This window comes from Mobula birostris, chromosome 4 (assembly GCF_030028105.1).
Source record: "Mobula birostris isolate sMobBir1 chromosome 4, sMobBir1.hap1, whole genome shotgun sequence".
Classification (NCBI taxonomy): domain Eukaryota; kingdom Metazoa; phylum Chordata; class Chondrichthyes; order Myliobatiformes; family Myliobatidae; genus Mobula; species Mobula birostris.
Genome location: NC_092373.1, coordinates 92,936,555 through 92,959,075, shown reverse-complemented (window position 1 = coordinate 92,959,075; position 22,521 = coordinate 92,936,555). Strand labels below are relative to the sequence as shown.

Genomic DNA, 22,521 nt, shown 5'->3' with positions numbered 1-22,521 from the left:
TAAACACACCCACATACACACTCACCCACTCATGGATGACACGCAGACACATCTGGAACATGTGAATGAGTTCTCACCGCATTGTCCACAGCAAGGTGCAAAAAGCATCTGGAAGTCGTGTTCACAGTACTTCCTGCCTTCAAACTGGAAGAAAAAGAGAAAAGTCAGCAGCGGCTGACGGACGTTCAGGTGGTCTCTCGGTCTACAGAGCTCAGACATATACAATTTGACAGAGAGCGGTGGGAGGGGAGGGGTGGGGTTGTTGTCTCTGGGATTGTGCTACCTGTGAGAATCATTTCCATTAGAGGAGGGGGCTTGTGAAAATTATCCTCCAGTGATGAGGGTAAATGATTCTCCAGTGATGAGGGTGTGAGAGTTGACAAAGTGGGCTCACTACCAGAAGGGACAGTGACAGCATGCTCCTCATTCAGTGGTGTGACAGGTAGAGCCACTGCCTCACAACGTCAGGGTCCTGGGTTCGATCCTGACCTCCGGTGTTGCCTGTGTTGAGTTTGCACATTCTCCTTGTGACTGTGTGGGCTCCCAGTCAAGTGCTCTGGCCTGCTCATTCATCTCAATAGCTTAATGGCCCACTGTTAGCTGTCTGAGTGACGGAGCTCCGAGCTGCAGAGCCCCTCATTGAGGACAGGTGATGGAGGGCAGGTAATGGTCCACTGTTAGCTGTCTGAGTGACGGAGCTCCGAGCTGCAGAGCCCCTCGAGGACAGGTGATGGAGGACAGGTAATGGTCCACTGTTAGCTGTCTGAGTGACGGAGCTCCGAGCTGCAGAGCCCCTCATTGAGGACAGGTGTTGGAGGGCAGGTAATGGTCCACTGTTAGCTGTCTGAGTGACGGAGCTCCGAGCTGCAGAGCCCCTCGAGGACAGGTAATGGTCCACTGTTAGCTGTCTGAGTGACGGAGCTCCGAGCTGCAGAGCCCCTCATTGAGGACAGGTGATGGAGGGCAGGTAATGGCCCACTGTTAGCTGTCTGAGTGACGGAGCTCCGAGCTGCAGAGCCCCTCATGAAGGACAGGTGAGCGGTGTTGTTACACATCCACAGAGACTTCCCACGCCTTCCCCCAGGAGAAGTGTAAAGATTAGCCAACAGGGCGCAGAGCTGGGCTCTGTTGGTATCTGATGTGTTAAGCCATCCATTTGTGTTAACAGTTCAGATAACCTCACTCCATTTGTACAGCCTGGCCTCTGGGTAATGTGGATGTCCCGTAGCCCTGCTGTTAGCAACTATACCCTGGCAAGGAAGTGTCTAACCATCCGGTTCATCTATTTTGTTGGATGACTTGTCTCCATGGTAACCTTGGTCTCGCCCTTTGTCCTATCCACCCCTACCCCACTCTCTCTACAACTTAAAACCACTCATATTATCTCCTTCCCAGTTCTGGCAAAAGGTCCTAGATCTGAAATATTAACACTATTTCTCCCTCCACAGATGCTGCCTGGCAGGCTGAGTGTTTCCAGCATGTTCTGGTTTTGAAGAGTTTGTAGTTTTAAGCATCGATGGCATTGTAGGGTTCAGAAAGCTCACGAACAGGCCCTTTGGTCCATCAAGTCCACCAGCAAGTACTTCATACTGAACTCGTTTACCCACACTTGGTCCTTAGCTGTCTATGCTTTGGCGATCTAACAGCTCGGCTGCATACAGCCACTGAAGGAAAAGCCCTTACCTCATAAAAGACTCCTCCTGGAAACTGCTGGAAGCACTGAGCACAGACAAAGCACTTCTCATGGTAGAGCTCCCCGTTGCTATTGACGATTCGCTCCATGGGGTCAAAGTGCGAGCGGCAGTGCCCGCAGGTGGCACTAGCCAAGGCCTCCGACATGTTGCTGCAGAGGAGGTGGGGGTGGGGAGGAGGGGGTTATGGGAGACGACAGGTTAGTCCAGACCAGTCATCAGAGGAAAGCAAAGGATCACAGACAGAGCCATTGGCGTCCATTGAGGGTTTGCGACAACAGGAGGCAAAGCAGTGATGTAGGGTTCAGTTTAACAAATTAGCAGCTCCCTCTCCCACTCCTTCAGTCCCACCCTTTCTCTACCTTCCTGTCCCTCTCTCTGCCTCTCTCTTCTCTTTTCTCGCCCACCTGTGTCCATGAGCTGTACCTGCTTAGTGATGAGGACAAGATGCAGGACAGTGCGCGGTTGGATGTCCCAATATCCAAGGTGGAGAACTGATCACTGGTGCAAACACTGTGCTGTTGTTTGACAAAGAATATTCCCCATACTCCCCACCATCCCCGAGCCCCATCCCACTCTCTTCACCTCCCCCTCCCACCCTGCAAATTCCACCCCACAGCAGGGATACATGGGTTCCCTCAGACCACTGCAGAGTGTGTGGCTATGTACACAGGAGGTAAGGTGCTCTCAGCAAAGATCGTCCACTAACCCATGAGACCCTAATCCTGACCATTCACAACCTCACCTCTGCAGCCTGACCCCTTCCCTCCAAATTCCCTCATACCTTGAGCCTTGCACCTTGATCCCCCCCATTCCCCAACTCCTCACACCCTGATCCCTCACTCTGTTAGCCACCTCCTGAGCCTACACTCTGACCCCACAACCCTTGACCCCTGTACCCTGACCTCCACTCCTTGAACCTCGCCCTCTGACTCTGCACCTTGACCTCTCACACCCTGACCCTCACACCCTGCAGCTCTATCCCTCAGTTTTTTTCAGGGAACACCATGCCCTTGGTCTGCCTTACTCACCCCATGGAATTCCATCCATGAACCTCCCTGTGGAGATTCATTCCTTACTCGCCCCATGGAATTCCATCCATGACCCTCCCTGTCGAGCTCCATCCTTTGGTCTCCCTGTGGGAGGGTCCAGTGGCAGAACTGACCACAGTACTTCTCTATGCCAAGTATTTGATTTACTGGTAATCAGGAAGCTGGGAGCTGTGGGAGGATAAAATGTATCTCAAAGTGGAAGAAATGTGGGAAGAGTGGACTGCAGGAAGCTCATGAGCAGCAGCTCACGCTCAATAGCATTCTGATGGACTCTGACAAATCCAGATCATAATATACACCCAGCATGTCTCAAGAAGTCATTCCCAGAATCATTACCAATCCCTCCCAGTGTCACTTCTAGAGTCTCTCCCAACAATTTTCTCAGCATCACTCCCAGAGATATACTCAAATTCTTTTCAAATCACTCCCAGAGTCTCTGAGTTACTCCTAGAGTCTCTGGGCTACTCCTAGAGTCACTCCAGCATCACAAAGGCACCCCAAGATTCTCTTTAGGTTACTCCCGGAGTATCTCCGAGTTATTCCCAGAGTCTTTCCAAGTGTCCCTTACAATTTCACCAGTGAAAAGTGCATCCAAACGCAGCTTCTCACACTCCACATTAAGGTGAACTCTGGATTACTTGGTGATAGACGGGACATGTAGAGAGGTAGTTACACCCAATGTGCAGGACACAGGAGACTGTGTGACAGCCAGGAAGGTGAAAGGGGTTAAACAGAAAGTGAGGAGTACCCCGTGACCGTCCCCCTCAACAACCGGTTCACCATTTTGAAGAGAAAAGTTAAGGCGGTCAGGTCTCTGCCTCTGAGTATGGCTTTGTGGTTCAGAAAGGAAGGGGGAAGAATAGGTGAGCTGTGGTGATAGGGGATTCATTAGTTAGGGGAACAAAAAGGAGATTCTATGGATGAGAACGAGATTTCCAGATGCTGCAATTCTTTGAGGAAATAACAGGCAAGATAGATAAAGGAGAGTCAGTAGATGTTGTTTGCTTGGATTTTCAGAACACCTTTGACAAGGTACCGCACATGAGGCTTAGCAAGATATGAGCTCATGGTATTACAGGAAAGATACTAGCCTGGATACAAGATTGGCTGACTGGCAGGAGGCAAAGAGTGGGAATAAAGGGGGCATTTTCTAGGTTGGCTGCCGGTTGCTAGTGGTGGTCCGCTGGGATCGATGTTGGGACCGCTTCTTTTCACACTATCTGTAAATGATTTGGAAGATGGAATTGATGGCTTTGTGGCCAAGTTTATGGACAATATGAAGGTAGGTGGCAAGACAGGTAGTATTGAAGAAGAAGGAAGTATGGAGAAGGACTTAGATATGTTGGGAGAATGGCAAAGAAATGGTAGAAGGAATACAGTGTATGGAATTGTATGGTTGTGCACTGTGGTAGAAGGAATAAAGTCATAGAGTATTTTCTAAATGGGGAGAAATTTCAAAAATCAGAGGTGCAAAGGAACTTGGGAGACCTTGTGCATGATTCCCTAAAGATTAACTTGCAGGTTGAGTTGGTGGTGAGGAAGGGAAATGCAATGTTAGCATTCATTTTTGGTGGACTAGACTATAAAAGCAAGGGTGTAATGCTGAAGCTTTATAATGCACTCATGAGGCCTCACTTGGAGTATTGCGAGCAGTCCTTATCTAAAAAAGGATGTGCTGACATTGAAGAGGATCTAGAGGAGGTTCAAACAATGATCCCTGGAATGAAACGATTCACTCCTCCTTTTCTCTATAGAGAAAAGCTCCATCTTGCTTATGCCATCCAATCAGCACTGATGAAGTAGCAATTACAAACTAGTTTTCAGAAGGTTTACTTGATTATAAGAAGTATTGGATTTCTACCAGGTTGTCAAAATTCATGAAAGAACAGATATTTTTAAGGTACTCAACATGAAAGGTGCACATGTAGAAGGAAGTCAAGGCAAGAAGTGAAATCCACGTGAATTTCACTGTCATATCTCAGCCTTTGGACCAGACCCAAGAGAAACATCTTGAGTAGTATATATTTCAACGCAAGAAGTATTGGAGGAAAGGCAGATGAGCTCAGGGCATGGATCAGCACGTGGAATTATGACGTTGTAGATATCAGTGAGACTTGGTTGCAGGAGGGGCAGGACTGGCAGCTCAGTATTCTCGGTTCCATTGTTTTAGACACGATAGAGCAGAAGGGATGGTGTTACTACTCAGGGAAAATGTCACGGCAGTGCTCAGTCAGGACAGACTGGAGAACTCATCTAGTGAGGCTTTATGTGTAGAACTGAGGAATAAGAAAGGTATGATCACATTAATGGGGCTATATTGTAGACTAACCAAAAGTGAGCAGGATTTAGAGGAACAAATTTATAGACAGATCGCAGACTGTTTCAAGAAACATAAGGTTGCGATTGTAGGTTATTGTAACTTTCCACATGTTGACTGGGAATCCCAGACTGTAACAGGACTAGATGGGATAGAGTCCATCAAATGTGTTCAGGAAAGTTTCCTTGATCTGTACATAGAAGTCCCAATGACAGAGTGTGTAATACTTGATCTTTATTAGGGAATGAGACAGGGCAGGTGATAGAAGGGAAACACTTTGCATCTTGTTGTAATAATGTCATTAATCTCAAAGTGATTATGGAAATGAATAGGTCTGGTCCTCGGTTGAAATTCTAAATTGGAGAAAGGCCAATTTTGATGATATCAGAAAGGATCTGGCAAGTGTGGATTGGGACAGGCTGTTTTCTGGCAAAGGTGTACTTGGTAAGCGGGAGGCCTTCAAAAGTTGCCTTTTGAGAGTACAAAGCTTGTACATGCCTGTCAAAACAAAAGGCAAGGATAACTCATTTTGGGAACCTTGTTTATCGAGAGATATTGAAGCCCTGGTTAAGAAAAAAAAGGAAGGTGTAAAGCAGTTATAGGCAAGTAGGAAAAAATGAGGTATTATGGAGTACAAAATAGTACAAGAAATGCAAGAGAACACTTAAGAAAGAAATCAGGAGAGCTAAAAGAAGGCATGAGGTTGCTCTAGCAGACAAGGTGAACGAGAATCCTAAGGGATTCTACAGATATGTTAAGAGCGAGATAAATACAAGGGACAAAATTTGTCCTCTGGAAGATCAGAATGGTAATTCATGCATGGAGTAAAAGAGATGGGGAGGATCTTAAATGGATTTTTGTGTCTATATTTACTTAGGAGATGGACACAGAGTCTATAGAAGTGAGGCAAAGCAGCAGCAAGTTCATGGACCAATACAGATTGTCTCAGCCTGAAACGTCTAGTCCTGACGAAGGGTCTTGGCCTGAAACGTCGACTGCACCTCTTCCTACAGATGCTGCCTGGCCTGCTGCGTTCACCAGCAACTTTGATGTGTGTTGCTTGAAGAAGATGTTTGCTGTCTTGGGTCCAATTAGGGTGAACAAATCCCTCGAACCCTGAGTGAGGCAAGTACAGAAATTGCAGGGGCCTTAGCAGAGATATTTAAATCATCCTTAGTGACAGGAGAGGTACCAGAGGACTGGAGGGTAGCTAACATTGTTCTGCTGTTTAAGAAAAGGTCTAAGAGTAAACCAAGAAATGATACGCTGGTGAGCCTGACATCAGTAGCTGGAAGGTATTCTAAGACTGTAAGACCGTAAGACACAAGAGCAGAATTAAGCCATTCAGCCCATCGAGTCTGCTCCGCCATTCCATCATGGCTCATCTCGGATCCCACTCAACTCCATACACCTGCCTTCTCGCCATATCCTTTGGTGCCCTGACCGATCAGGAAACTATAAACTTCCGCTTTAAGTATACCGACGGACTTAGCCTCCACCGCAGTCTGTAGCAGAGCATTCCACAGATTCACTACTCTCTGGCTAAAAAAATTCCTCCTTACCTCTGTTCCAAAAGTTTGCCGTTCAATTTTGTGCCCTCTAGTTCTGGATACCACCACTATAGGAAACATCCTCTCCACATCCACCCTATCTAGTCCTTTCTAGTCCTAAGGGACCGGATATATGAGTACTTAGGTAGACAGGAACTGATTAGGGATGGTCAGCATGGTAGGTCGTGAGTAACCAATCTTGTAGAGCTTTTTCGAGGCAGTTACCAGGAAAGTGGATGAAGGCAAGGCAGTGGATGTTATCAAAATGAACTTTAGCAAGGCATTTGACAAGGTCCCACATGGGAGTTTGGTCAAGAAAGTCAGTTGCTTGACATTCAGGATGAGGTAGTAAATTGGATTAGAAATTGGCTTTGTGGGAAAAGCAAGAGAGTGGTAGTAAAGGGATGCCTCTCTGACCTGTGACTAATACAGTGCCGCAGGGATCAGTGTTGGATCCATTGATGTGTGCCATCTCTCTCAGTGATCTGGTTGATAATGTAGTCAACTGGATCAGCAAATTTGCAGATGAGACCAAGACTGGGGGTGTAGTGGACAGTGAGGAAGACTACCATAGCTTGTAGCAGGATTTGGACAAGCTGGAAAAATGGGCCGAAAAATGGCACATGGAATTTAATGCAGGCTATTGTGAGGTGTTGCACTTTGGGAGGACCAGCGAGGGTAGGTCTTACACAGTGAGTGGTAGGGCACTGAGGAGTGCAGTAAAACAAAGAGATCTGGGAATACAGGTCAATAATTCATTGAAAGTGTCATCATAGATAGATAGGGTTGTAAAGAAAGCTTTTGGCACATTGGCCTTTGTAAATCAAAGTACCGAGTACAGGAATTGGGATGTTATGTTGAAGCTGTATAAGACATTGGTGTGGCTTAATTAGGAGTATTGTGTGTAGTTTTGGTCACCTACCTACAGGAAAGATGTAAGCAAGGTTGAAAGAGTACAGAGAAAATTTACTAGGATGTTGCCTGACTGGAGGACCTGAGTTATAAAGATTTATTTTTCCTAGAACACAGCAGATTGGTGGGAGATTTGATAGAGGTATATCAGCTTATGAGGGGTATAGGTAGACAAGCAGGCCTTTTCCACTAACGTTGGATGAGACTCCAATGAGAGGTCATGGGCTAAGGGTGAAAGGTGAAATATTTAAGGGGGAACATGAGGGGAAATTTCTTCACTCAGAGGGTGGTGAGAGTGTGGAACAAGTTGCCAGCTGGTGGATACAATTTTGATTTCAACGTTTAAGAGAAGTTTGAATAGGTACATGAATGGAAGGGGAATGGAAAGACACTGTGGTCTGGGTGCAGGTTAATGGGATTAGGCAGTTTAAATGGTTTGGCACGGACTAGATGGGCTGAAGGGCCTGTTTCTGTGCTGTAGTTTTCTGTGTCTCTATGAATCTAAGTCATACCCTGAGTGACATCCCACCTCTCCCGGAAGTTCCAGGAGTCTCCCGCATATTGATAGTGACTCCCTGATGCCCGCAAATTATATACAATATCCCGGAAATCGATTTTTTTGAGAGCAAGGGAGTGAAACAGAGACAGAGAGAAAGAGAGAGAGAGAGACAGAAAGACTGAATGACAGATGTAGCGAGAGAGTGACAGAGAGAGCATCCTGATTTGTCTCTCTTTGTGCTAAGTAGACCTATCAGTTTTCTCTGTGGGCGGGCTTTACATTCGATCTTTCTCTTTCTCTCTCTCTCTCTCTCTCTCTCTCTCTCTCTCTCTCTCTCTCTCTTTCATTATCCATCAGTTCGGTTTAGTGTCCTAGAGTGCCATGGCAGAGTGTTCCAAAAATGAAAACATAAAATGTACGTCACCCCAGACTACACTAAAGTGTACCCCTGCCTAATAGGGGTCAAAATAATGACATTGTTGCTCGCTGCACTGTTTGCAACAGTGACTTTTCTATTGCCCATGATTGAGTGGGTTAGGACTGTAAAAGACATGTTGAGGTGAGTTTAACAGGTGTCATTCATTCATTAGCATAGCTAACGTTATTTAAACTAGCTGGCTAGCTGCTAAGGAGCTACGCTATTGATGTCCTACTTGATGAGGCTGAACTCCCTGTAGACTTGCTTAAAGTTGTAGTAGAATTTAAAAAAATGACTCCATGATAATATAATTGTGAATCTTGTGAATCTGATGTCTTGCAAAATTAACAAATTCATTGACACAGACTGCTATGAGGTTGAGACTTCTGGCAAAGTGCTCAAATCTGCCAAGCAAGCCGCATCACAGTACAAGGAAAGTTTGCAAAAGAAATAGAAAAGCTATTTGCATTAGTGCTTAGCTATTAGCGTTGAGACTGCCAACAAAATACTCAACAAGGAATATATAAAAATACTCAACAAGGAATATATATATGTGCATGTGTGTGTGTGTGTGTGCGTGTGTGTGTGTAGTTTCAATATGTGATCAGATAAATTGTTGTGAAAGCAAGCATGCAGGTACAGCAGGCAGTGAAGAAAGCTAATGGCATGTTGGCCTTCATAACAACGGGAGTTAAGAATAGGAGCAAAGAGGTCCTTCTGCAGTTGTACAGGGCCCTGGTGAGACACCACCTGGAGTATTGTGTGCAGTTTTGGTCTCCAAATTTGAGGAAGGACATTCTTGCTATTGAGGGAGTGCAGCGTAGGTTCACAAGGCTAATTGCCGGGATGGTGGGACTGTCATATGTCGAAAGATTGGAGCGACCGGTCTTGTATACTCTGGAATTTAGAAGGATGAGAGGGTATCTGATTGAAACATATAAGATTATTAAGGGATTGGACACACTAGAGGCAGGAAACATGTTCCCGATGTTGGGGGAGTCCAGAACCAGAGGCTACAGTTTAAGAATTAGGGGTAGGCCATTTAGAACGGAGTTGAGGAAAAACTTTTTCACCCAGAGAGTTGTGGATCTGTGGAATGCTTTGCCTCAGAAGGCAATGGAGGCCAATTCTCTGGATTCTTTCAAGAAAGAGTTAGATAGAGCTCTTAAAGATAGTGGAGTCAAGGGAGATGGGGAGAAGGCAGGAACGGGGTCCTGATTGTGGATGATCAGCCATGATCACAGTGAATGGCGGTGCTGGCTCGAAGGGCCGAATGGCCTACTCCTGCACCTATTGTCTATTTTCTATAATCAAATGTCCTGTATACATACACCCTTGGAGGTCGACCGGGGCGGGGGGGAGGGTGGTGGTTCTACCTTCCCATAGAACCATAGAACCATAGAAACTACAGCACAGAAACAGGCCCTTTGGCCCTTCTTGGCTGTGCCAAACCATTTTCTGCCTATTCCCACTGACCTGCACACGGACCATATCCCTCCATACACCTCCCGTCCATGTATCTGTCCAATTTATTCTTAAGTGTTAAAAAAGAACCCGCATTTACCAGCTCGTCTGGCAGCTCATTCCATACTCCCACCACTCTCTGTGTGAAGAAGCCCCCCCTAATGTTCCCTTTAAACTTTTCCCCCCTCACCCTTAACCCATGTCCTCTGGTTTTTTTCTCCCCTTGCCTCAGTGGAAAAAGTCTGCTTGCATTCACTCTATCTATACCCATCATAATTTTATATACTTCTATCAAATCTCCCCTCATTCTTCTACGCTCCAGGGAGTAAAGTCCTAACCTATTCAACCTTTCTCTGTAACTGAGTTTCTCAAGTCCCGGCAACATCCTTGTAAGCCTTCTCTGCACTCTTTCAACCTTATTTATATCCTTCCTGTAATTTGGTGACCAAAACTGAACACAATACTCCAGATTCGGCCTCACCAATGCCTTATACAATCTCATCATAACATTCCAGCTCTTATACTCAATACTTCGATTAATAAAGGCCAATGTACCAAAAGCTCTCTTTACGACCCTATCTACCTGTGACAACACTTTTAGGGAATTTTGTATCTGTATTCCCAGATCCCTCTGTTCCACTGAACTCCTCAGTGCTTTACCATTAACCCTATATGTTCTACATTGGTTTGTCCTTCCAACGTGCAATACCTCACACTTGTCAGTATTAAACTCCATCTGCCATTTTTCAGCCCATTTTTCCAGCTGGTCCAAGTCTCTCTGCAGGCTCTGAAAACCTTCCTCACTGTCTACTACACCTCCAATCTTTGTATCATCAGCAAACTTGCTGATCCAATTTACCACATTATCATCCAGATCATTGATATAGATGACAAATAACAATGGACCCAGCACTGATCCCTGTGGCACACCACTAGTCACAGGCCTCCACTCAGAGAAGCAATTCTCTACCACCACTCTCTGGCTTCTTCCATCGAGCCAATATCTAATCCAATTTACCACCTCTCCATGTACACCTAGCGACTGAATTTTCCTAACTAACCTCCCATGCGGGACCTTGTCAAAGGCCTTACTGAAGTCCATGTAGACAATATCCACTGCCTTCCCTTCATCCACTTTCCTGGTAACCTCCTCGAAAAGCTCCAACAGATTGGTCAAACATGACCTACCACGCACAAAGCCATGTTGACTCTCCCTAATAAGCCCCTATCTATCCAAATGCTTGTAGATTCTGTCTCTTAGTACTCCCTCCAATAACTTAACTACTACTGACGTTAAACTCACCCGCCTATAATTTCCCAGATTACTTTTCGATCCTTTTTTAAACAACGGAACAACATGAGTCACTCTCCAATCCTCCAGCACTTCACCCATAGACAGCGACATTTTAAATATTTCTGCCAGGGCCCCTGCAATTTCAACACTAGTCTCCTTCAAGGTCCGAGGGAACACTCTGTCAGGTCCCGGGGATTTAACCACTTAAATTTTCCTCAAGACAGCAAGCACCTCCTCCTTTTCAATCTGTACAGTTTCCATGGTCTCACTACTTGATTCCCTCAATTCCATAGATTTCCTGCCAGCTTCCTTAGTAAATACAGACGCAAAAAACCTATTTAATATCTCCCCCATTTCCTTTGGTTCTGCACAAAGCCGACCACTCTGATCTTCAAGAGGACCAATTTTATCCCTTACAATCCTTTTGTTCTTAATATACTTGTAAAAGCTCTTTGGATTCTCCTTCACTTTGACTGCCAAGGCAACCACATGTCTTCTTTTAGCCCTCCTGATTTCTTTCTTAAGTATTTTCTTGCACTTCTTATACTCCTCAAGCACCTGATTTACCCCCTGTTTCGTATACATTTCATAGAGCTCCCTCTTCTTCTTTATCAGAGTTGCAATATCCCTTGAGAACCAAGGTTCCTTATTCCTATTCAATTTGCCTTTAATCCTGACAGGAACATACAAACTCCTCACTCTCAAAATTTCCCCTTTGAAGGCTTCTCACCTACCAATCACATCTTTGCCAGAGAACAACCTGTCCCAATCCACGCTTTTTAGATCCTTTCTCATTTCTTCAAATTTGGCCTTCTTCCAGTTCAGATCCTCAACCCTAGGACCAGATCTATCCTTGTCCATGATCAAATTGAAACTAATGGTGTTATGATCACTGGAACCAAAGTGCTCCCCTACACAGACTTCTGTCACTTGCCCTAATTTGTTTCCTAACAGGAGATCCAATATTGCATCCCTTCTAGTTGGTCCCTCTATATACTGATTTAGAAAACTTTCCTGAACACATTTTACAAACTCTAAACCATCTAGACCCCTAACAGTGTGGGAGTCCCAATCAATGTATGGAAAATTAAAATCCCCTACCACCACAACTTTATGTTTCCTGCAGTTGCCTGCTATCTCTCTGCAGATTTGCTCTTCCAAGTCTCGTTGACTATTGGGTGGTCTCTAATACAATCCCACTAATGTGGCCATACCTTTCCTGTTTCTCAGCTCCACCCATAAGGACTCAGTAGACAAACCCTCTAATCTGTCCTGCCTGAGCACTGCCGTAATATTTTCCCTAACAAGCAATGCTACTCCCCCACCTTTCATTCCTCTGCCTCGATCACATCTGAAACATCGGAATCCTGGAATATTAAGCTGCCAGTCCTGCTCCTCCTGTAGCCAAGTTTCACTAATTGCCACAACATCATAATTCCACATGTCAATCCACGCCCCCAACTCATCCGCCTTCCCTGCAATACTCCTAGCATTGAAATATATACACCTCAGAAGATTTTTACCACCACTCACAACCTTTCTATCAGCGGATTTGCTTAAACTTTCAATATCATTTATTTTCACCCCAGCCACACTGTCAGCTCTGGCACCCTGGCTCCCATCCCCCTGCAAATCTAGTTTAAAGCCTCCCCAATAGCACTAACAAACCTCCCTGAAAGGATATTGGTTCCCCTGTGGTTCAAGTGTAACCCGTCTCTCTTGTACAGGTCCCACCTGCCCCAGAAGAGGTCCCAATGATCCTGAAATCTGAGACCCTGCCCCCTACACCAGTTCCTCAGCCACTTGTTCCTCCTCCAGAGCATCCTATTCCTACCCTCACTGGCACCTAGCACAGGTAGCAATCCTGAGATTACCACCCTTGAGGTCCTGCTTTTCAACTTCCTACCAAGCTCTCTATACTCACTCTCCAGGACCTCCTCACTCTTCCTTGCTATGTCATTGGTACCGATGTGCACCACAACATCTGGCTGATCAGCCTCCCACTTCAGAATGTCATGCAATCGATCAGAGACATCCTTGACCCTGGCACCCGGGAGGCAACAAACCATCCTGGATTCTCTGTCACGACCACAGAACCTTCTATCTGCACCTCTAACTATCGAGTCCCCTATCACTAAATGAGTTTTTGCAGGGTGGGATGTCTGCAGCATCACTGCCGGACTCACTCACGTCATAACTCCCAGAGGCAGCTCCGGAGTCTTTTTGAGTCACTGCAAGAGTCTCTCGGAGTCACACCCGGTGTCGTCCGATTGACTGTCCGAGTCACTCTGGATAACTCTCAGAGTACCATGGACCGCTCACACTCAGTCCCTCGCTACCTGGCACTGTGCCGGGTCTGAGTATAGAGATGTCCTGTGGGGTGGGTAGCCGAGGCAGACTCCGCTACAGATATTCACTTTGTGTCACGGTGCAGTGGGATACTGTGCTCCCATCCCCCGGTTGGCTGTCGCTCCCTCTGTGATTTACGGACCAGCAATTCCGTCCCACCCACACCAAGACAGCAGGAGTTAGCAGCTGAAGTTTCAGTGAGCCGTCACGCAGCTCGGTATTTACTGACTTCCTGTATGCAGAACAAGACATTCCCAGCGCAACATTCCCAGGAGACCGAGAGGAAGAACTGGCAGTCGGAATGTCGGAATGTGATACATCCCGTGCACAGTCACGCAAGTACTCGGGACTCGCCCTTCCGTGGGTGGAGGCCTCGATCCCCACTGTGCCCAGCCGGGGGTGTGCACTGTCCAGAGTGCTCAAACCCCTAGTACTGTTTGAGTTCAAACCATCAGTGAGAGGAGAGGAATTGTAGATGTATGTGTTCAAACCTTATGTACTGTATGCAGTACAGTACTGCAGGACTTTCATATGATGAAGGACTGGATCGACTAGGCTTATATTCATTGGAATTTAGAAGATTGAGGGGGGATCTGATTGAAACGTATAAAATCCTAAAGGGATTGGACAGGCTAGATGCAGGAAGATTGTTCCCGATGTTGGGGAAGTCCAGAACGAGGGGTCACAGTTTGAGGATAAAGGGAAAGCCTTTTAGGACCGCGATTAGGAAAAACTTCTTCACACAGAGAGTGGTGAATCTGTGGAATTCTCTGCCACAGGAGACAGTTGAGGCCAGTTCATTGGCGATATTTAAGAGGGAGTTAGATATGGCCCTTGTGGCTAAAGGGATCAGTGGGTATGGAGGGAAGGCTGGTACAGGGTTCTGAGTTGGATGATCAGCCATGATCATACTGAATGGCGGTGCAGGCTCGAAGGGCCGAATGGCCTACTCCTGCACCTATTTTCCTTGTTTCTATGTATAAGTTCAAACCTTATGTACTGTATGAGTTCAAACCACCAGTGGGAGGAGAGGAATTGTAGATGTACTGTATGAGTTCAAACCTTATGCAGGATTTCACCAGAAACATTGACAGTTTCTTTCCTCTGACATGTTGGTCCCACTGAAATCTTTCAGCAGATTGTTTGTTGCTTGTGGGATTTAAATTGTAATATGAATTCTGCAACCTCCTGGACATAAATTGTCATTGGGACTCTGTAAACCCTGGGGTATAACCTCTAATGTGGATACTGTAACTTCCAGGTTATAACCTGTACTGAGGATTCTATATCCCCGGGGTATAAACTGTAATGTGGATACTGTAACCATTAGGGGATACCCTGTAATTTGGATTTTGTAACCCCTTGGGAGCAATAGGAATACTGTAACCACCAGGAATGGTGATACTGTAACTTCCTGGGTATAACCTGTATTGGGACTAGACTAAGTTTTATTTATGCACCTGGTTTAGTATGCTCTGCACTGGATGAAGGGAATTGCAGAAATTTATGGATATCATGGACACCGACCTCCCTTTGGCGGACTTTTCTCAACACTTCTTGCTGCCTCAGTAAAGCAGACCCCCAATCATCAAAGACCCTCAACCATCCCAAGCATTCTTCCTATCCCCAAACAGGAGAAAATCTGCAGATGCTGGAAATCCAAGCAACACACGCAAAATGCTGGAGGAACTCAACAGGCCAGGCAGCTTCTATGGAATAGAGTACTGTACATTCGAAGGGTTTCGGCCTGAAACATCGACTGTACTCTTTTCCATGGATGCTGCCTGATCTGCTCAGTTCCTCCAGCATTTTGTGTGTGATTCTTACTATTCCAACAGGCAGAAAATACAAAAGCCTAAAAGCCTGCACCACCAGGCTCAAGGACATCTCCAATAGGAACCCACTGCCAAGCACATCTTTCCCTCCCCCCCCAATCCGCTTTCCACCTTCCGCGGGGATTGCCTTGTCCATTCATCCCTTCCCATTGATCTCCCTCCTGGCACTTATCCTTGCAAGTGGAACGAGTGCTACACCTCCTCCCTCACCACCATTCAGGGCCCAAACAGTCCTTCCAGGTGAGGAAACACTTCACCTCTGAGTCTGTTGGGGTCATCTACTGTATATCTGGTGCTCCCTGTGTGCCCTCTTGTATATCAGTGAGACCCGGCATAGGGTGGGAGATAGCTTCACTGAGCACCTAAGTTCTGTCTGCCAGAAAAAGCGGAATGTCCTAGTGGCCATCCCTTTCAATTCTACTTCCCATTCCCATTCCAACTCCAACATGCCAGTCCACGGCCTCCTCTACTGCCTCAATGAGGCCACACTCAGGGTGGAGGAGCAACACCTTATATTCTGTCTGGGTAGCCTCCAACCTGTTGGCATGAACATCGATTTCTTAAACTTCTGGTATTTGCCTTTCCCCACCCCCTTCACCATTCCCCATTTTCATTTCCCTCTCTCACTTTACCTCCTTACCCACCCATCACCTCCCCCTGGTGCTCCACCTTTCCCTTTCTTCCATGGTCTTCTGTCCTCTCCTGTCAGATTCCCCCTTTCCCAGCCCTTTATCTCTTTCACTAATGAATTTTCAAGCACTTTACTTCACCTCTCCCCCTCCGGGTTTCACCTATCACCTACCTGCTTGTACTTATTCCTCCCCCCCCCCCCACTTGCTGTAACTTCTCGTCCAGTCCTGATGAAGGGTCTGGGCCCGAAACATCAATTGTTTACTCTTTTCCACATATGCTGCCTGGCCTGCTGAGTTCCTCCAACATTTTTTGTGTGTGTTGTTCTGGATTTCCAGCATCTGCAGGTTTTCTTTGCTTTCAGCTTCTATCCTACTGTTATAAGACTATTGAAGTCCTTTTGTTCCACAAGACAGACTCTTGATTTGACAATCTATCTCTCATTATGAAATTGCACCTTATTGCCTGACTACACTGCACTTTTTCTGCAATTGTAACACTTCATTGTTTTCACTTCTGTTATTGTTTTCATTTATACTACCTCAGTGCAATGAAATGCTCTCTCTGGATGGCATGCTAAACAAGATTTTCACCGTATCTTGTTGTATGTGACAATGATAAAGCAATACAGTGATTGACACAATGCTGGATGCCTGAACAACTGGATGTTGGAATATCAAAGTTACACTCTTCTAAAAGTCCTTAGATTGTGGAGGTAGTGCAAAGGGATTGGACAAATGTCAATGTGAATTACCCTTTTCAGAAAGGAGTGAGGCAAGAAATGAGGAACTACAGGCTGATTGATGAACAATTTTGCTCATGCTATTGAAGAAAAGAACATAATTTCATGGAACTAGTCTGAATACAGAGTGGCTGCCCCATGAGGCAATGTAGGGACTCTGTGCATGGTTCAGAAGAATGAGAGGTGATCTCATGAAAATGTAAGATTCCGAGGGTTCTGGACAGGGTAACTGCTGGGAGGATAGTTCTTACAGCAGGAGAGCAGGTCTTTTGGCCAAACTAATTAACCAGTAGTCAAATGCCCAACTGAGCTAATCCTTTCTGTGTATACAATGTCTATATCCTTCCACTTCCTGCACATTCACAAGCCTATCTCAGAGCCTCTGAACACCTCTATCATATTTGTCTTCATCACCAGCTTAGGCAGCTCACTCCAGGAACCCAGCACTCAGCAAAAAATTTGCCCTACACATCTTCTCTGAACTTATGCCCTCTCACCTTACATGCATGCTCTCTGGTATTAGACATTTCAACCTTGGGAAAGAGACCACCAGCTGTCTTCTCTACCGGTGACTCTCATAAACCTCTATCAGATCTCCCCTCAGCCTCTGCCTCTCCAGAGAAAACAACCCAAGTTTGTTCAACCTCTCCTTATAGTACATGTCCTCCAATCAAAGCAGCATCCTGGTAAAACTCTCCTGCACTCCTCTCATGAGAAAGCCTGTGCCAGAGGAAGCAGTTTCAGAATAAGTTGGCATCCGTTTAACATAGAAACATAGAAAACCTACAGCACAATACAGGCCCTTCGGCCCACAATGCTGTGCCAAACTTGTACTTACTTTAGAAATTAACTAGGGTTACCCATAGCCCTCTATTTTTCTGAGCTTCATGTACCTATCCAGGAGCCTCTTAAAAGATCCTGTTGTCTCCACCTCCACCACAATCACCGGCAGCCCATTCCACGCACTCACCACTCTCTACGTAAAAAACTTACCCCTGACATCCCCTCTGTACCTACTTCCAAGCACCTTAAAACTGTGCCCTCTCCTGTTCGCCATTTCAACCCTGGGAAAAAAGCCTCTGACCATCCACATGTTCAATGCCTGTCATCATCTTATACAGCTCTATCAGGCCACCTCTCATCCTCCGCTGCTCCAAGGAGAAAAGGCCGAGTTCACTCAACCTATTCTCATAAAGCATGCTCCACAATCCAGGCAACATCCATGTAAATCTCCTCTGCACCCTTTCTATAGTTTCCACATCCTTCCTGTAGTGAGGTGACCAGAAATGAGCACAGTACTCCAAGTGGGGTCTGTCCAGGGTCCTATATAGCTGCAACATTACCTCTCAGCTCTTAAACTCAATCCCACAGTTGATGACGGCTAATGAACTGTATGCCTTCTTAACCACAGAGTCAACCTGCATAGCAGCTTTGAGTGTCCTATGGACTTGGACCCCAGGATCCCTCTGATCCTCCACACTGCCAAGAGTCTTACCATTAATACTACATTCTGCCATCATATTTGACCTACCAAAATGAATCACCTCACAGTTACCTGGGTTGAACTCCATCTGCTACCTTTCAGCTCAGTTTTGCAACTTTTTGATGTCCTGCTGTAACCTCTGACAGCCCTCCAAACTATCCACAACACCCCCAAATTTTTGTGTCATCAGCAAATTTACTAACCCATCCCTGCACTTCCTCATCCAGGTCATTTATAAAACTCACAAAGAGAAGGGGTCCCAGAACAGATCCCTGAGGCACACCACTGGTCACCGACCTCCATGCAGAATATGACCCGTCTACAACTACTCTTTGCCTTCTGTTGGCAAGCCAGTTCTCAATCCACAAAGCAATGTCCCCTTGGATCCCATGTTTCCTTACTTTCTTAATAAGCCTTGCATGGGGTACCTTATCAAATGCCTTGCTGAAATCAATGTGTTTAGTCACATCCTCAAAAAACTCAATCAGGGTCATAAGGCACGACCTGCCTTTGACAAAGCCATGCTGACTAATCCTAATCATATTATGCCTTTCCGAAATGTTCATAAATCCTGCCTCTCAGGATCTTCTCCTTCAACTTACCAACCACTGAGGTAGGACTCACTGGTCTATAATTTCCTGGGCTATCTCTACACTCTTTCTTGAATAGGGGAACCACATCTGCAATCCTCCAATCCTCTGGAACTTCTCCTGTTCCCATTGATGATGCAAAGATCATTGCCAGAGGCTCAGAAATCTCTTCCCTCGCCTCCCACAGTAGCCCAGGGTACATCCCGTTTGGTCCCAGTGACTTATCCAACTTGATGCTTTCCAAAAGCTCCAGCACATCCTCTTTCTTAATGTTTATAAACTCAAGCTTTTCAATCCACTGTGAGTCATCCCTACAATCACCACAGTCCTTTTCTGTAGTGAATACTGAAGCAAAGTATTAATTAAGTATTTCTGCTGTCTCCTCCAGTTCCATACACACTTTTCCACTGTCACAGTTGATTGGTCCTATTCTCTCACATCTTATCCTCTTGCTCTTCACTTACTAGTAGAATGTCTTGGGGTTTTCCTTAATCCTGCTCACCAAGGCCTTCTCATGGCCCCTTCTGGCTCTCCTAATTTCATTCTTAAGCTCCTTCTTGCTAGATCTCTATCATTACCCAGTTTTTTGAACCTTTCGTAAGCTTTTCCTTTCTTCACTAGGTTTTTAACAGCCTTTGTACACCATGGTTCCTGTACCCTACCATCCTTTCCCTGTCATTAAAACGACCCTATACAGAACGCATGGCACAAACATCCCCTGAACATTTGCCACATTTCTGCCATACATTTGCAGAGAACATCTGTTCCCAATTTATGCTTCAAAGTTCCTGCCTGATAGCTTCATATTTCCTCTTACTCCAATTAAACGCTTTCCTAAGTTGTCTGTTCCTATTCCTCTCCAATGCTATGGTAAAGGAGATAGAATTGTGATCACTATCTCCAAAATGCTCTCCCACTGGGAGACCTGACACCTGACCAGGTTCATTTCCCAATACCAATCCCAATGCCTCTCCTCTTGTAGGCTTATCTACATATTGTGTCAGGAAACCTTCCTGAACATCTGAGCACACCTAACAAACTCCACCCCACCTAAACCCCTTGCCCTAGGGAGATGCCAATCAATATTGGGGAAATTATAATCTCCCACCATGACAACCCTGTTCTATTGCATCTTTCCAGAATCTGTCTCCCTATCTGCTCCTCGATGTCCCTGTTACTATTGTTGGGTAGTCGAGAAAAAATACCCAGTAGAGTTATTGACCCTTTCCTGTTTCTAACTTCCACTAACAGAGACTCAGTAGACAATCCCTCCATGACTTCCTCCTTTTCTGCAGCCATGACACTGTCTCTGATCAGCAGTGTCACGCCCCCACCTCTTTTGCCTCCCTCCCTGTCCTTTCTGAAACATCTAGAGCCTGGCACTCTAAGTAACCATTCCTGCCCCTGAGCCATCCAAGTCTCTGTAATGGTCACAACATCATAGCTCCAAGTACTGATTCACGCTCTAAGTTAATCTGCTTTGTTCATGATACTCCTTGCATTAAAATAGACACATCTCAAGCCATCAGTCTGAGCACATCCCTTCTCTATCACTTGCCTATCCTCCATCTCACACTGCCTACAAGCTTTCTTGATTTGTGAGCCAACAACCCCTTCCTCCGTCACTTCATTTCAGTTCCCACCCCCCAGCAATTCTAGTTTAAACTTTCCCTAAAAGCCTTAGCAAACCTTCCTGCCAGGATATTGGTCTCCCTCAGATTCAAGTGCAAACCGTCGTTTTTGTACAGGTCACACCTGCCCCAACAGATGTCCCAATGATCCAGAAATCTGAATCCCTGCCCCCTGCTCCAATCCCTCAGCCATGCATTTATCCTCCACCTCACTCTATTCATATACTCACTATCACGTGGCACAGGGAGTAATCCCAAGATGACTACCTTTGTGGTCCTGCTTCTCAACTTCCTTCCTAACTCTCTATAGTCTGTTTTCAGGGCCTCCTCCCTTTTCCTACCTATGTCGTTGGTACCAATATGTACCACAACCTCTGGCTATTCACCTTCCCACTTCAGAGTATCATGGACATGATCAGAAACGTCCTTTACCCTGGCACCTGGGAGGCAAACTACCATCCGCGTCCACAGAATCGCCTGTCTGACCCCGTAACTATAGAGTACCCTATCACTGCTGCCATCCTCTTCCTTTCCCTACCCTTCTGAGCCATGGGGCCAGACTCTGTGTTTAAGAGGAAAAAATTCTTCGCTTGTGTTTGTGAATTTGGATATTCTAGTATGGAGGTGGAGTCCTTGAGAATGTTTAGAGCCAAGATGGATTTCTAATCAGTGGAGGACTCAGGACTGTGAGGAGAGAGAAGTGAACTTGAATGCCCTATCAGCCATGCTCCTATTGAATTTATATTACTGATTGTTATATATAAATGATGTGAATTTAAGTTCATGTTACTCTTGTTTGTCATGTTTGTAGTGTACTGTGCTGCTAATTTTCATGGCATTTGTAACCTGGATGAACTATGAGATCCGCAATCTGCTGTGATGAAGAGCTTTGAGAGGTTGGTGATGAAACATATCACCTCCTGCCTGAGAAGTGACTTGGATCTGCTCCAATTTGCCTACCAGCATAATAGGTCCACGGCAGATTCCATCTTATTGGCCTTTCACACAACCGAACGATGTGTACATCAGGATGCTATTTATTGACTACAGCTTGGCATTCAATACCAACATCCCCTCAAAACTAATCAATAGGCTTCAAGACCCTGACTTCAATATCTCCTTGTGCAATTGAGTGCTTGATTTTTTCACTTGCAGACCCTAGTCAGTTTGGATTGGGAACAGCATCTCCTCCACAATCCCCATCAGCGCAGGTGTGCCAGATTAACCCTCTGCTTTACTCACTTTACACTTACAACTGCAAGGCTAAGCACAGCTCCAATGCAAATCAAAGCTGGTGATGAATCAGCATATAGGAGGGAGATTGAAAATCTGGTTGAGTGATATCATAACAACATCCTCTTACTCAATGCCAGAAAGGTCAGGGAGTTGATTATTGACTTCAAGAAGAGGAAACCAGAGGTACACGAACCAGTCGTCATTGGAGGATCAGCAACTTTAAATCCCTCAGTGTTACCATTTGGGAGGACCTGGCTTGAGCCCAGCAAGTAAGTGCAATTACGAAGAAAGCACTACAGCAACTCTGCTTCCTGAGGAGTTTGCAAAGATTCGACATGACATCTAAAACTTTGACAAACTTCTATAGATGTGTAGTGGAGAATATGTTGACTGGCTGCATCACAGCCTGGTATGGAAACACCAATGCCCTTGAATGGAAAATCCTACAAAAAGTAGTGGATACAGCCCAGTCCATCATGGATAAAGCCCTCCCCACCATTGAGCACATCTTTTTCTTTCTTTTCTTTAGCATCCGTTAGTCTCTTGGAAGGTTTTCAGGGCGCAGGCCTGGGCAAGGTTGTATGGAAGACCAGCTGTTGCCCCTGCTGCAAGTCTCCTCTCTCCACGACACCGATGTTGTCCAAGTTGTTGTACTCGTTGACTTTATTAACTTTGCCTCCAACTTTCACCCTGCCCTCAAGTTTACCTGGTCTATTTCCAACACCTCCCTCCCCTTTCTAGATCTTTCTGTCTCTGTCTCTGGAGACAGCTTATCCACTGATGTCTACTACAATATATATTACAATATATATTAATGACTTGGATGAG

The 22,521-nt window shown here is 45.7% G+C and overlaps 1 protein-coding gene across 1 annotated transcript in view; it reads right to left on the bottom strand.

Moving 5' to 3' along the window:
- Positions 1 to 14: 14 nt before the first annotated feature.
- The window catches only part of LOC140196483 (LIM and senescent cell antigen-like-containing domain protein 2), a 28,699-nt gene continuing 6,192 nt past the window's right edge, over positions 15 to 22,521 (bottom strand). Inside the window, exons 2-3 of the mRNA XM_072255768.1 lie at positions 1,684 to 1,843; positions 15 to 144 (exon numbers count right to left, since the gene is read on the bottom strand). Of these exons, the coding sequence (XP_072111869.1) occupies positions 22 to 144; positions 1,684 to 1,843 (283 nt within the window). The 3' untranslated portion in view covers positions 15 to 21. The remainder of the gene's footprint in view (positions 145 to 1,683; positions 1,844 to 22,521) is intronic.